Source organism: Pholcus phalangioides, unplaced genomic scaffold (assembly GCF_987345545.1).
Source record: "Pholcus phalangioides strain wild (caught in Gottingen) unplaced genomic scaffold, Ppha-v1.0 ptg000027l_1, whole genome shotgun sequence".
Taxonomy (NCBI): Eukaryota; Metazoa; Arthropoda; class Arachnida; order Araneae; family Pholcidae; genus Pholcus; species Pholcus phalangioides.
Genome location: NW_028301617.1, coordinates 12,963,604 through 12,977,753, shown reverse-complemented (window position 1 = coordinate 12,977,753; position 14,150 = coordinate 12,963,604). Strand labels below are relative to the sequence as shown.

Here is a 14,150-nt window from a genome sequence, read left to right as displayed (position 1 = left end):
AAAAACATTGTCGGTCTTAACCACGATATCAACTCCGGAAATAAACAGAGAACGGAGTTCGTAGTTGTTGTTGGTATCTAATTTTCTCCACGTGCCAAAAGCCCTGTACATCATTGAGAAGAAATATAAGCAGAAATATAATTATTTCTCCTCTAAGCTGTACATGGAGGTATGGCCCTGTATAATTATTATTGTATTGTTTCTGCACTCGACTTCTGACGTCACCCTCTTGTTTTGATACCCCACTAAAGCCTGATTTTCCTAGGAGCAGGTTTCTTGTGCCGTGAAAACACCGATTGTTTAAAAAACGTGAATTTCATGTTTTTAACCAATCAGCGATTTCACACTGCACGCACCGTAGAAAACCCGGCTTAAGAAAAGCAGCATGACTGTTTTCCTACAGAGCGCAATACGCCTGACGACAGCGCTTTACGTCGGGCGTGATTGGCTGGCTGCTTCTGGAGGAGTCAAATGCGTCGTGCGCCGCGGTTTTGCCGATATTCTCTTCACACTCTTCTGTGTTTTCTTTTCCTCCCCCTTCAAACCGGAGCATGCAGACGACAGAGTAGCTGATGCCAAAGTCATATATTTTATATAGCCACCCTCATCTGATGCGCCTCGCTAGGAAAACGCATAGCGTGATTATGTAATACGTTTCTGTCGGCGCAAAAAACATATTCCTAGGAAAACCCGGCTTGAGCTAAGACGACTGTATCGTGGCTATACACACTGAGCTATAAGTAAACTTTACTTATATACTCTACTCGCTCTAACTTGGTCCTGATGTAAATAAACCGCTGTACCAATTTTTGATATCACTCCGCAACCTTTATCTCTATTGGTTGTAATTTTACCCGGCCCCCTTCATTACGTGTTCCGAACACTCGCTTTTTTTCCTCAAACGTGAGATTGTCAATTCGTTATGAAGAATTTTCCTGGAAATTTTTTTTTCACTGTTCTCCAAATTTTGTTGAAATAAAAACTGTTGATAACACTAATTAAAATAAAAAGAGGTATATATCTCCCAAAAAAAAAAATTCGATAAGGTATTCTGTCGTTATCATGGCACACTCCTCAAGAGTTGGGATGCAGGGCTCCAGCCCGGACATTGCTTGCGACAATTCTTGTCGTTTTTTTATTTTTTTACGCTAAAAGTTTACTATATAGAAGGGCTGTTGTAAGGTTGCTCTGAGTGCCCGCCAAAGATCACAGTCCGGGGGTCTTGCGGCCGGATGTGTGACCAGCAGTGGCGGATCATGATTTTGGGAGGCCCCAGGCGCAACCTGATCTGGAGGCCCCCCTATCAGGGGCGGATTAAAGGTAGGGGCTGTCACCCCCCCCCCCGAGCAGAAAAATTAAATGGGGAAAAAAAAGATGTTTTCTACGTTTTTGACTGAATAACAAACCAAGAAGATAAATTTGCTTAAAAAAGGGGGAAAATTCAGAATTTCTTCCAAAAAAAATCAGAACCGTCCTGAAAAATTGAACACATTGTCACAACCACCACAAATTGTCACAACCACCACAAATTGTCACAACCACCACAAATTGTCACAACCACCACAAATTGTCACAACCACAAATTTGCGTTTATCCACCACTGCACCCTTTTGGCCCTAATAAGAACGAGATGGTTCACTAAAATGAACAATACAAATACAAATACAACGCCACAACAGGCAAAATGCCCAACGAGGTGGCTGATAAAAAGATGCCCATAAAAATATGGATGTCATATGTTTCAAAAATACAGCAACCCAATTAAAAATGCAATTAACACAAATTACAAACCATATATACACATGATAAAATATTATACAATGCCCATAAAGAATACTTATGGTTGTCTTATTCTAAGAATGGATAGCTTCTCGATTTACCCCAACATGTTTATCGTATTTCTTTTTAAACGTGTCAATTGTGTTACAATTTACTACCTCCGGGGGTAAGCTATTCCATTTATTAACAACCCTATTGGAGAAAAATTCCCTGCGACACCATAACCTTGCATTGTCCCTCACCAATCGATACTGGTGTCCCCTTGTAAAAGCAGTCGATTGGCGGTGTACTAAAAGTTCATGGTCCATCCTATCCATCCCATTGAAAATTTTGAACACTTCGATCATATCTCCTCGACACCTGCGTTCATCCAATGTAAACATATTCAAAAAATGAAGTCTTTCTTCATAACTCAAGCCCTGTGTGCCAATAAGGACACGCGTAGCTCTTCTCTGCACCCCTTCAACCAAGTCTATGTCCCTCTGTAGGTATGGTCTCCAAAACCTTACAGCATACTCCAGTCCAGGACGAACTAAGCCTCGAAAAAGCGGAAGAATGACTTTAGGAGAACGCGAAGAGACCTTTTTGAAAATGAGACCAAGCATTCTATTCGCTTTTTTGACAACCGCTGAACAATGTTCAGAAAACTTAAGTCGCTCGTCAATGAGAATTCCCAAATCGGTGACTCTAGTTGCATCCGGGATAGTGACACCATTCAACTCGTAAGAGAACCGTGGGTTGTTCGAACCAAAATGAGCGACCATGCACTTATCTACGCTAAACGTCATGCTCCATTCATTTGCCCATGCTGCAATCTTGTTTAAGTTGGTCTGGAGCAACTCCCTATCGCTTTCATTTCCGATTACCCCCATTAGCTTCACATCATCTGCGAATTTGCTAGTAATTCCATCGATACCCTGATCGAGTTTGTCGATAAAAAGTGAAAAAAGTATGGGGCCAAGGACACTTCCCTGAGGAACTCCACTTGTGACGTCTGTCCAACCAGAGAATTCCCCGTTCACCATAACTCGTTGCGACCTATCTCTTAACCACGATTCTATCCAATTCAGCAAGTTGCCCCCTATTCCAATCTCGTGTAAACGCTTCAAGAGTTTGCCATGTTGGACCCGATCGAATGCCTTCTGGAAATCAAGGTAAACAACGTCGACATTTTTGCTCTTACCCGAAGCCTTAGTCACGTAATCATAGAAGCAAAGGAGGTTAGTTACACATGACTTCCCCTTCCTGAACCCATGCTGATTATCCGACAATACATTATTCTCGTCTATCCACTTCACAAACTGCCTTTTGATGATAATTTCCAAAATTTTCGAGAGGGAGCTCGTCAAACTCACTGGACGATAATTAGACACCACTTCTCTACTACCCTTCTTAAATATCGGAACAACGTTAGCCAGTTTCCAATCTCTCGGGACGATACCCTCAGCAACACTACTCCTGTATATCTGTGCGACTGGCCCCAACAATTCATTAGCACCTTCCCTGAGAACCCTGGGATAGATATCATCTGGTCCTGGTGCTTTGCTTGCACATACATTTCTTAGCAGATTTAGGACCTCCACGTCTTCCACTTGAATATCGTTGAGCGTTTTATTACCCCATGCAACACCCGTATATCGAATATCATTATTCGATATACGGTGTAAAACCGCGTACGGTAAAAACCGACGCGAAAAAGTCATTGAAAGCACTACACATGCCTACATTGCTCTCTACTTTTGAGCCTCCTATCGAGAGGGGGCCAACTGTCCCCTTACATCCATTATTGACGTATCGAAAAAATGATTTTGGGTCAATATTATGAAAATCATAACTTTTTTTTTATTTTTGCATCACCAAAACCATAAACACAAAAATAAGATAAGGAAATATAATGATATTCTCTGGTACTAGATGAAAAATAATCACACTCCCATTAAAAAAAAAAAAATCACAGTAAAATTCTGCATCATATTTTTAGTAATCTAAGATGTCCGCCCTGGTGCCTTCAGCCACACGGCAAAAATGGAGATCCGTCATAGTTTTAGTAATTTAATATTACTGATTAATAAAGATTTGATAATATCTCAAATATAATATATTTGATTTGATATAAAGATACTGATAATATTTAATAGAAAAACATTTCTTCAATAGAGGGAAGAAATTATATCAGAGTAAATATAAGAATTATATTTTTAATGGAAGAAATTAGGTCAGAATGAATATAATTTAATGAAAGAAATTATTTCAGAATGAATAATATTTAATGAAAGAAATTATTTCATAATGAATTAAAATTATTGTCAATGAAAGAAATTATTTAAAAATTTTTTTTTAGAAATTATTATTTTTTATTTGTTTATTCTATTTTATTTTTACTATTATTATATGAATTATTATTATTTTTTCTTTCAGCCACCTCGTTGGGCACTCTGCCTGTTGTGGCCTTTGCCTTTGTATTATTTGTATTCAGAGCGAATAAAAATCTTCTATATTATGCCCCCCCCCCGTTTCGTTTAATAACGAAAAATGCCACAGTATAACATTGTGGCCCGCGTACTTTATAAAATGTTTCAATATGGCCTGCTATGCCTCAAAGGTTGAAGACCACTGCAGTAGACTCTCGCTAATCCGGTACGTATTAGACCACGGTGTGCCAGATTTTACCGAAATTGCTGGATTAACTTTGAAGAAACCCATTGAAATAATATATGAAATTTCGTGCAAAGACATAGTCAGGACTTGATCAGCAATTAAGAAATATTAGAACGTGTTAAGGGGTTAGGGCATCAGGAGAAAAGTGACACCACACCACCTAAATATCCTGGACTACTGGACGTGCTGGATTAGAGCACGACCGAATTCTCGAGAGACTACTGTAGTTGAATTGAAATGCTCAAATAAAAATTTATCAGATAATTTATATATTTTTAGTTTTGCTTACCGTTATTTTTGGAGATTCTGCAATCTAAATCCTAAAGGAAATCTTGAGGATCGGCATGAAATTTTTTTTTCATTACAATAACACACATTACAATTACATTAACAATAAACACTTTTCGGTCTGACACAAAGATGTTGTCTACCCAAGCCTCCTTGATCAATCCAAAAATGTAGCTCTTTTTTTTAGAAAGAAGGAAAAGAAACCCCCTTGATTTTTTTCAGCCGGGGAGGGAGTGTTAAAAGAGAAACAGAAAAATCACGTGATTCAGAATGCATGTCATTCAGCATTCATTTCAAACCCCACTTTTTTTTTGTCATATGGTCGTATGGTTCCAGTCATAGATTGCAAATGTATATGTTGTTTGAACCAGCTTATAGTATTTCATTCAAACAAGTGGGAGACAAAATCACAATAAGAGTTCTACTACATTCATTTTAATTAGTACGAGTGTCTCTTCCTGTCGATGTCGCCGCTTGCCGATAGCCATCTTGCCATCAATTATACTGTATACAAAAGCTTACACCAAAGCTGTCGTATTATCGGCGCCCATAAAAGCATTTAATACTGTGGAATGAGACATCTGTTTATGCCTTCACTCCAATTTTCATTTCGGACAGACATTAGGACCTGCTGTTCTCACCCCTCCTCCTGCTTGTGCCCTTAGGGAAATACTGTTTGAAAATGACCCTCCCTGAATGATCGCTTTACAATGTCTCTTCTTTCTTTGTCGGGGAAGAACTGGCCCTTGAGAACTGCGTCTTGTAAATTGTTCTTTTCTTTCAGTTCCCGTTTTTCTTCCATAACTCTTATACGTACAGTATACATTAAAAAAAAAAAAAATTGCGGTTAAAAAAAAAAAAGGGAGAGCAGATACTGTACTTTGTTCAAGAGATTTGTTGATACGCATGTAAATTCATATGTAGGATGAAGCACACAACTATTTGGAGGCCCCCCCCCCCCGCGCTCTGCCGAGGCCTCATGCGCCTGTGCGGTAATCCGCCACTGGTGACCAGGGTCGTTACAAAAGCTTGTGCGTGTTGAAAAAAAAAAATCCTCATTTTTTCTTATTACTTTTTTTGTCTTCAGAATTTTACAATGTTATTTCCGAGCTAATTTACGCCGTATGATTTTCCTGGGCTGGATATGCTACCAATTATAACGTGAAACAAATTATGAACAACTTACCGTTGTGTTGCCGTATTTTATTTTGCTTGCAGGTCTGTATAATTAAATATTTCATAATAATCCACGGGCTGCTGTACCAGTTCCAATTTGACGAGAGAGTCATCCACATTATTTCATTTCTTTACTTCAACCTGTTGTTGATATCCTGTTTTTCGTCAAGACAATTTCGATTTTTTATCCATGCGTAGGTTGCGAGCCATGACCCCACCATCCAGCAGCAGGAGCCCCTGGACTGGGATCTTTAATGGGCCCCCAGGACAGGCTTTCTCACGGGAGCTATAGTGTCTGCCATAATGAGGCTAACTGAATCAAAACTGAGCATTACTCTTTCAAACCAGATTTTCAAAACTTTACCTTCATGTCTTCGTGATAATCCTCAGACTTTTTTCGGCTTGCTGCCTTCGACGAAAAAAATATTACTTCCTCCCAACAAGCTGCTCAAGCAGAAGTGCGAATTCTTTTGAAATGCGTATATTCACCACGAATGATAAGTGACCCCCTCACCTCCACCCGTATCCAGTGTACGTCAAAGCGTGTGGGTGAGAAAAAAAATCTTGTTGACAGCAACTTTGTTTATAGGAGTCCAGAGCAGTTGCAAAGAAATGCATTTTCAAATTTTCTCTGCCAAACAAGATAGACACGCATATTTCATTTATGTCATCAAATGATAAATAAGAAAGCTCTTTTTCGTGCAAGACCTCTTGAAGAAGCGTATACAAATGTATATCAAATCCGTTTGTGAATATGAATAATAATAATAAAATGAAACTTCCGTTTAAAAAGGAAACGGTAATGTTAGAGTGAGAAAGGCGTATCCTGTCAACACCCACCCTGAAGACTTAGCAGCAAAAACACTTTGACCATGAAATATGGAATAAATATTTAAAAAAAATAAAAATTATGAGGTATTTTATGGTATGAGGGGCAAACGACAAAGAACTATATTTTTGGCGGTGTTGTAAGAAAAGGTGAAATGTTCTTCAACCAATAATTTTGGGCATCGCACACGTGCTTTTATTTACATCAGGACCCAAGTTAGAACGAACAGAGATTAGCTCGTGTTCAGCGAACTGATATACCGTATTTTACTCGATCGATGAAATATGGTCAGCTTTCTTTAGCTGGAGAATCTAGTTTACAATACAATAATAATTATACAGGGCTCTCGGCTACTATGTAAAGAGAATCTAGTTTAGAATTTTTTTTTTACCGTTGGCAACACTTGCACATCGTCCGCAGTTCTTCCTGGCTTTTGATTCTTTGCTTAATACTTGACTCATAGATCTCATTACATTGATTGGAGAGGAGATAAATCCCAAATATTTTCTCCGTCCTGTGGTCTATTACAGGGCTCCTCATTATCTCCCATCCTTTTTGCTCTTTTTACACTTGACATAGTCACATATATTCCAAATCATACAAGTATTTTTATTTTTGCTGATGATATTTTCCTTTATACGAGTTCAGATGATGGTACTACAGCAGAATTAAATATGAAAGAATCCATTTCGCAAACTCTTTGTTGGGCCAGAAATAGCTCTTTAGATATCTCAGTAACGAAATCCAAATTCTCCATCTTCTCGAGAAAACGAAATGTTCACTTTCCTTCTTTTGTCATTGACAATATTCCCATTCCTTATGACCCTTTTATTAAAATTTTAGGTATTTACTTCGAGCGCACTTTACGTTGGAAAAAACACATTCATCATCTTCATTCTAAGGGTACCTATAGTCTAAACATTTGCAAATCCATTAATCATGCCTCGAGGAATATTCCATGTAGTTTTATCAAACCGGTGTTCAGAAACATTATTACAGGTATTCTTGGGTATGGATCAGTCATTTGGCTCAATGCAGCTGAGTCTTCTCTTCTTAAACTTAACACAATTTATAATTCAGTCATGCGCTCAATTCTCTGCCTGCCAAGGTCCACTAGAATCAACAAAATGAAAATGATTCTTGATTTTCCTAAATTTCAGGATCTCTTACTCTTAAGGATCACCAATTTTTGCATTAACTCAACTGCTTCTCCTACTCAGGGTCCATCCAACCTTTTGAATACTGGTTTTAACAAACTTGCTCCTCCTTTGTCAAACAAAATGGACCAATTTTTGGCACACTGTCAGTTCTTTCCACTGCCTGTTATTCAACCAGTATTTCCAAATGAGCCTTGGCGGCCTGACAATATCTCTATTATCACAGATTCAATTTTATTTCAACAATTCCCCAAAATTCCAGGTGTTCAACATCTCTTTCAAAGTTTTCTGGATTCTATTGATCCAAATACAATAATACTAGCAACAGATGCTTCAAAGAAACAATATGTTTCTTGTGGTGCTTACTATCCTGCACAAAATACTATTAGAACTTGGTTTGCTCATCCTGACTCTTCAATTTTCTCAGGGGAAGCCTTGGCCATTTCAATGTGTTTAAAAACATTTCTTCCTAATAACAAACAATGTATGATGATCTTTTCGGATAGCAAATCAGTTTTGTTGGCATTGAAATCATTCTCTTTCCGTTCTCACACTGTCATTCATCTTCTTCATTCACATTTAAACTGGGCCAGTTCTTTCTCAGAACATATTTCACTTATCTGGGTTCCTAGTCATTCAGGCATCATTTTAAATGAAATAATAGATAGAAGTGTTCGTCTTATGGCTTCTTCTGTACAGGCTCCTTCTCCTACGCACATATACCCTGAGGACCTTCGTGCAATTTTTCACCAGAAATTTAAAAACTCAAATTCAGTCTCTCAGAGAAGTTTACTTCCAGAATTTTCTGGCTTCTATAAGTCCTGTGAAAAGTATTCCCATCTCTTTTCTTCTCGGAAGTTGGAAATTTTGTTTTTCAAACTCATTGTTAATAGGGCTCCTCTTAACACTTATTTACATTTTATACACGAACTGGATAGTCCAAACTGTTCACACTGTGGTGAGTTGGAAACTTCTGAGCATTTTCTTTTTCACTGTTCTAAGTTCTCTCATATTCGGAATCAGACACTTAATATTTGCCATCCTCAAATAAACAATTGGAATAAATTTCTTTCTACTTCTCCTAAAGTTGCGATTCAGAGGTTAGAAGAATTCCTTACTCTATGTAATCGCTGGTAATTTTGTTTTTTCGGTTTTTTGGGTTCCATTTTTTCTCTACACACACTCATCAAGGGACTACATATCATTAGCATTTTGTTTGTAACCAAGATCGTCCCCTTGGTTTGAAGAAATCATACTCTCCTTCCCGCTCATCACCATTTTCGTGTTTTTTTTTTTTTTTTTTTTTTTGTCAAATTTTTGTGTTTCCTTGATGGTTGTATTACTTTGTATTTTTCATATGCCTTACCTGTGGTTTTTTTTTTTTTTTTCTTTTCTTTTCTCCCTCTCTCCCCCCTTTCACTTCAGGGATTAGCCTTGGCAGCATAGAGCCCTGAAAAATAAGACCAAGACCAAGACCAAGACCAAGACCAAGATTCTTTGCTTTTACGTTCATTTTAACATATTGGATTCTCATTAAACATCCATGGAATTGAAATGAAAGTCATCATCGATCGACCAGCGTGTCTGTTGTTGGTTGGGAAGGTTGCCAACTTCGTACATTTAGAGGTAAGCCATTTATTTCATTTGCTTCTAAAGAGGACGTTGGTTATTGTAAAATTCCCCTCCCTGCAGAAGCAAGTTTTAAAAGCTAACTCAGATGCATTGGATCATAACGTGCTGCCATCTGTTATTAAAAAGATATACTCACATGTTTTCAAAATCGATAGAAAAAAAAAAAAGAATTCACAGTTCGACCTTCCTTTGCGGGTAATTTCTTTCATTGATTCTGGCCAAGATTGTTCCTTAACCAGTGAACTGTCCAATTAATTTCTCAGAGCGTTACCCGCAGTGCCCACTTTTTTTTGAAGATGCGCGTGCTTTTCCCCTTTTTTTTTCCTCTTCTTGGAAATTTGAAATATTAAAATATTTTTTTATAGCTCAAATGTGTGGAGATGTAATATGTCACCCCAAAGTGGGGGAGGTCATAATGTCCTGTGACTAAAAGAAATGCTGTTGATGGATTTATGTGGAACCATAGTAGTTGAACCTTTGCTAAAAGATCTGAAATAGAAAAAAAAAAAAAAAAAAGTGATGGGGATGCAGCTTTGCAAAACATGATGCAGATAATAGTAATAATAATTTCAGACCTTGAAATATGTCAACTCCATCTAGTGATGAGATAATAAAGTAGAAGGATGGCTGTGCAGAGATGGCAATACATGTATGACAAATTATTTTGTCATATCTATGTGAAAAAGACTGAAAAGTCTGCGTGTCGGCAAATGGCATCGTAGGCAACACCATTATGTATATCAGTGACGGCAAATGCCGTCTTAACCACTTGACTGGTGAAAAAGACAGAAAAAAGTCTGCTTGTCCGCAAATGCTGTCGTAGGCACCAACATTACGTATGGCAGCGACGGCAAACGCCGTCGTAACCACTTGACTGGTTACATCGTTTCTTTCATCATGGCCTACACTAGGCGGAGGGGCTGAAAGGGAGCCCTGGATGATATCTTTATATTTTTATTTTAACACTATAAATCAGTGGTTCTCTCTCTCTCTTAACCAACGGTGTCTGAAGAGTGTTTTTGGGGGTGAGAAATAGAAATAAAAAAAAAATTACATGTTCAATGATTATTCAGGAAAATTGAATTTTTTGATTCTTAAAGAACATGGAATTTTTCAGGCATTTTTTTACACCTTTGGCATCGTTTAACTTTGGCTTGTAGAAAAATGTATCTCATGAAATTCACGTCGAAAAGGTTTGTTTTTCGATTAGCGTTCGTACTTTTGTTTTCGATTGAGAAAAAACACCATTAATACCCAGAATATTACGGTTTATTAACAGTATTGTACCTCGTGTTAGTAGCGTGCTGAGCTTAGATATGATATTGTCCTTAGCATGACACAGGAAATATGTCAGAAAATTTAATCTAGTGCCAAACAAATATCTATACCGGCAGGGCTGCAACTGCAGATGGGGGGGAGGGTGTTGCAGTTGGGTGCTTGACCAGAGGGAGTAACCTCTTCTTTAATAAGTACAAGGGGGACGTCAAAATCCTTGCTTTCTCCGGCTTACCATGCATTTAGTTGCGGTCCTGATACAGGGTGTCCCGTTAAGTCCTAACTCAACCTGTATCTCGTCAATTGTTTGTCGCTGAGGTATGGTCTTGGTTTAAAAAATGCTCAAAACGTGTTCAGAAATCACCATGTATGAGTCTTGAGAGTGAAAATACAGTATGTCGAAATATAAAGTAATCTTAAGCGCCGGTGTTAAGAAACCCAATTAGAAAATGGTTGCTTGTGTCTCTTCAGCGGCAAAAAAAAAAGAGAAAAAAGTTTCCATGTTTGCTGTGACATTTCAATTAAAAAATTAGAGAAAAGTTCGCAAAGAACAACATAAATGAGGATAAAAAAGCATTGCCTGTTACCTTATGCTGTTTTTCTCCAACTTCTCTACTTTTCAAATTCAAATATATCGCTTGGAACCATGATTTTTTTTTTTTTTTGCTTAGTAGGAGACAAAGGACAGCAACTTTGGCAATAGGTTTTTAGGACAGGGCGCCCATATAAACATTTTGTGTTTTTTATTCAAACTGAATTTTCACTCTCAAAATTGGTGCAGGGTGACTTTTTTAAACATTTTCAGCATCTTTTTAATTGAGGGGATAAAATAATGAGTTTGGACACCTCAGATGTTATTGTACTGTCTACTACTTTACCACACACCAACTCCGGTCATATATCGCCATACTGCAATTTCCAGCCATTGACCAGCTGGTTGGGAAATGAATTCTCCATCCATTGGTGGTCGCCCCAGTCTCGGTAGGTAAATAACTTGCTTCTGACGTTGTATGCCTGGATTCAAACCCCTCAACGTAACCGTCATTAGAGGAAGACGAGCATCTAACACTTGGGCACTGTTGTGACCATGAATCAGTTATGTAGAGTGCCAGACACGTTTTCTTTTAAATGGTCGACATCTCTTTCATCATGGTGACCACTATTGGCGTGATTGCTACAAGAACTTCGGAATGATTAATTTATCTCTTTCCCCCCACATTTTTTTTCTGAATTAATTACTATTGCAATGTGCAGTTTCCCCAAGGACAGCTCTGTGTATGGTTAATTTGTATCAGCTATTAATCTGTTTAACCCCATTACACACAAGATCGGTCAATCGATTAACAATTTCTATCATTTCAGTTGTTTTTCTAAATATCATGGTATCTCATTCTCTCTCTCTTTTTTCTTAAATTTTACTCTAATGCAAAAGGCATTATAATTTGACAATACTTATTATTTACAATACTTATCAAATATTCATCCATAGGATGTTTCATTTGTTACTAAATATCAGGCATGTAAATCATGATATCATGAATTCCAGTTTTCTTACACAATTATAATACTCTGTAAAACATTATAAAATACCTAATCGTAATACCTTTATGAAGGTCTAAATTCTTACAGAATTATTTGCTTAAGAATTTATTTACAAAATAATATGCAATTATAAGAGTAAATGTGATTATGCGATAGTATTTATGCAATTTATATATAAGAACGAAAGAATGTGTTTATCATATTACCCCTGTAAACTTTTAACAGTAAAATTAAAGTATTAAGACTTAAATCTGCCTCATACCTACCTGTAAGAGGTCTTGCTGTTGTTTTTTCCCTTTAAAATTTGTTCCTGTATTGAATCATGAGTACATTTTTCGGCCTTAGATGTGTCAGCCTCTTGTTATGATTGTATGCTACTAATTCTTGTGGAAACGATTAATGTCCAAACTCTAAAGTTTTTCGTAGAATTTTTCTGATGTTCTTTTCACATATCTGTATACAGATTCCATGTTGAGTTCTTCATGTAGATCAGTTACCAGAGATGCCGCTATACTCTAATTTACCTGGGGACCCAGGTTATTCAAAAAATCCGGGTCCTTTGTGAGTGAAAGTGGGTCCCTCTCAAAAAAAAAAAAAATTATCTTGAAAAAAAATTATGCCCCCCCCATAATTCATTGGTATCTCTATGAATTTTCTTCCAACATGCCCCAGGTCTTTGATCACTCACTTATATTTTCTTCGTTGAGACGGAGTGGTGGGTCACGTTCTGAGTAAGAGAAAGTATCTGTGTGTGAATCAAGTATAAAATTCATTTCTAAAAACATGTTCTATCCAAAGGTTCATTTACTTTCATTGTCTACTAGTAGGAAAAGCTTGCAAAGAAGCTCATTAGCACTGAGAATTGAATGTATGGAATTCCGTACATGTAACAAATCTAAAACAAATATACAGTTGATCCCATTTAGAATGTTTTCCCACTTAGTACAACTTATTTTCATGATCCTAACAATAAGTAATTCTTATTAAGATTTCCCGTTTAAAGTGTTTTCCTATTTACAACATTTTTATGTATGTCTGTGTGATCGCCGTGGCAACACCAAAAGTTTTTTCAAAGGAATAGCCAACTGAAAATTTGAAAACCTTAGAAAATCACATTTTTAGCCGATTACCATTGTGCAATCGCGGGTCCAAACCCGGATTTTACCAAAAGCAAAAATTGGGGGGGGGGGGGTGTGTTTATAAGAAGTTTCTTTTCCCCTCCACGAAGATAAAAAAATTAAAAATATTTTTGTAGAGAACATGCCCCCCCCCCCCCCCCACAGCTTCAAAGGTGGAGTCGACTGATCTAATGTATATGTTACCGCTAAAGCTTGAAACCGTTAATGTGCACATTACCTAGCTAATCTGCAGATTAACTGATGCGATACCTAGATAATCTGTAGAATAACTGATTTCTGCGCTTTAAGCGGTAATATATATGAATTGACATCATCATCGTGCCCCCCCCCCCTCCCCAGACTTGCAAGTCTATCTCCCCCATGGTAGAGAATTAAAATATTGGAATAAAATAATTTCTTTTATACTATCTGTTCATTTTAAATTATTTTCGAGTGTTAGAGACCCAAACTTTCTGTGAAGAATCGCATCCTTATGCCCCTCCAAAAGTAGATTCTGCATACACGCCCGTGATTTTCGCGATGCGAAACAGTGACTACATAGCAGCTAGATGACAAAACTGGGTATTCAAGGTAGATTTTTTACGGATTAGTTTTTTTTCCCACTATCTCGGGAAGGTTTTACAATTTGAACGGGCATTTCAATCCTTTACGATTAAAAAAAAAGAGCATTCGCAA

General features: G+C 37.4%; 1 protein-coding gene across 2 annotated transcripts in view; it reads left to right on the top strand.

Moving 5' to 3' along the window:
• The first annotated feature begins 9,378 nt into the window (after positions 1-9,378).
• The window catches only part of LOC149068468 (uncharacterized), a 45,377-nt gene continuing 40,605 nt past the window's right edge, over positions 9,379-14,150 (top strand). For both annotated transcript variants that reach the window (XM_089251943.1, XM_089251942.1), the window contains exon 1: positions 9,379-9,513. In XM_089251943.1, coding sequence (XP_089108069.1) covers positions 9,442-9,513 — 72 coding nt within the window. In that variant the 5' untranslated portion in view covers positions 9,379-9,441. The remainder of the gene's footprint in view (positions 9,514-14,150) is intronic.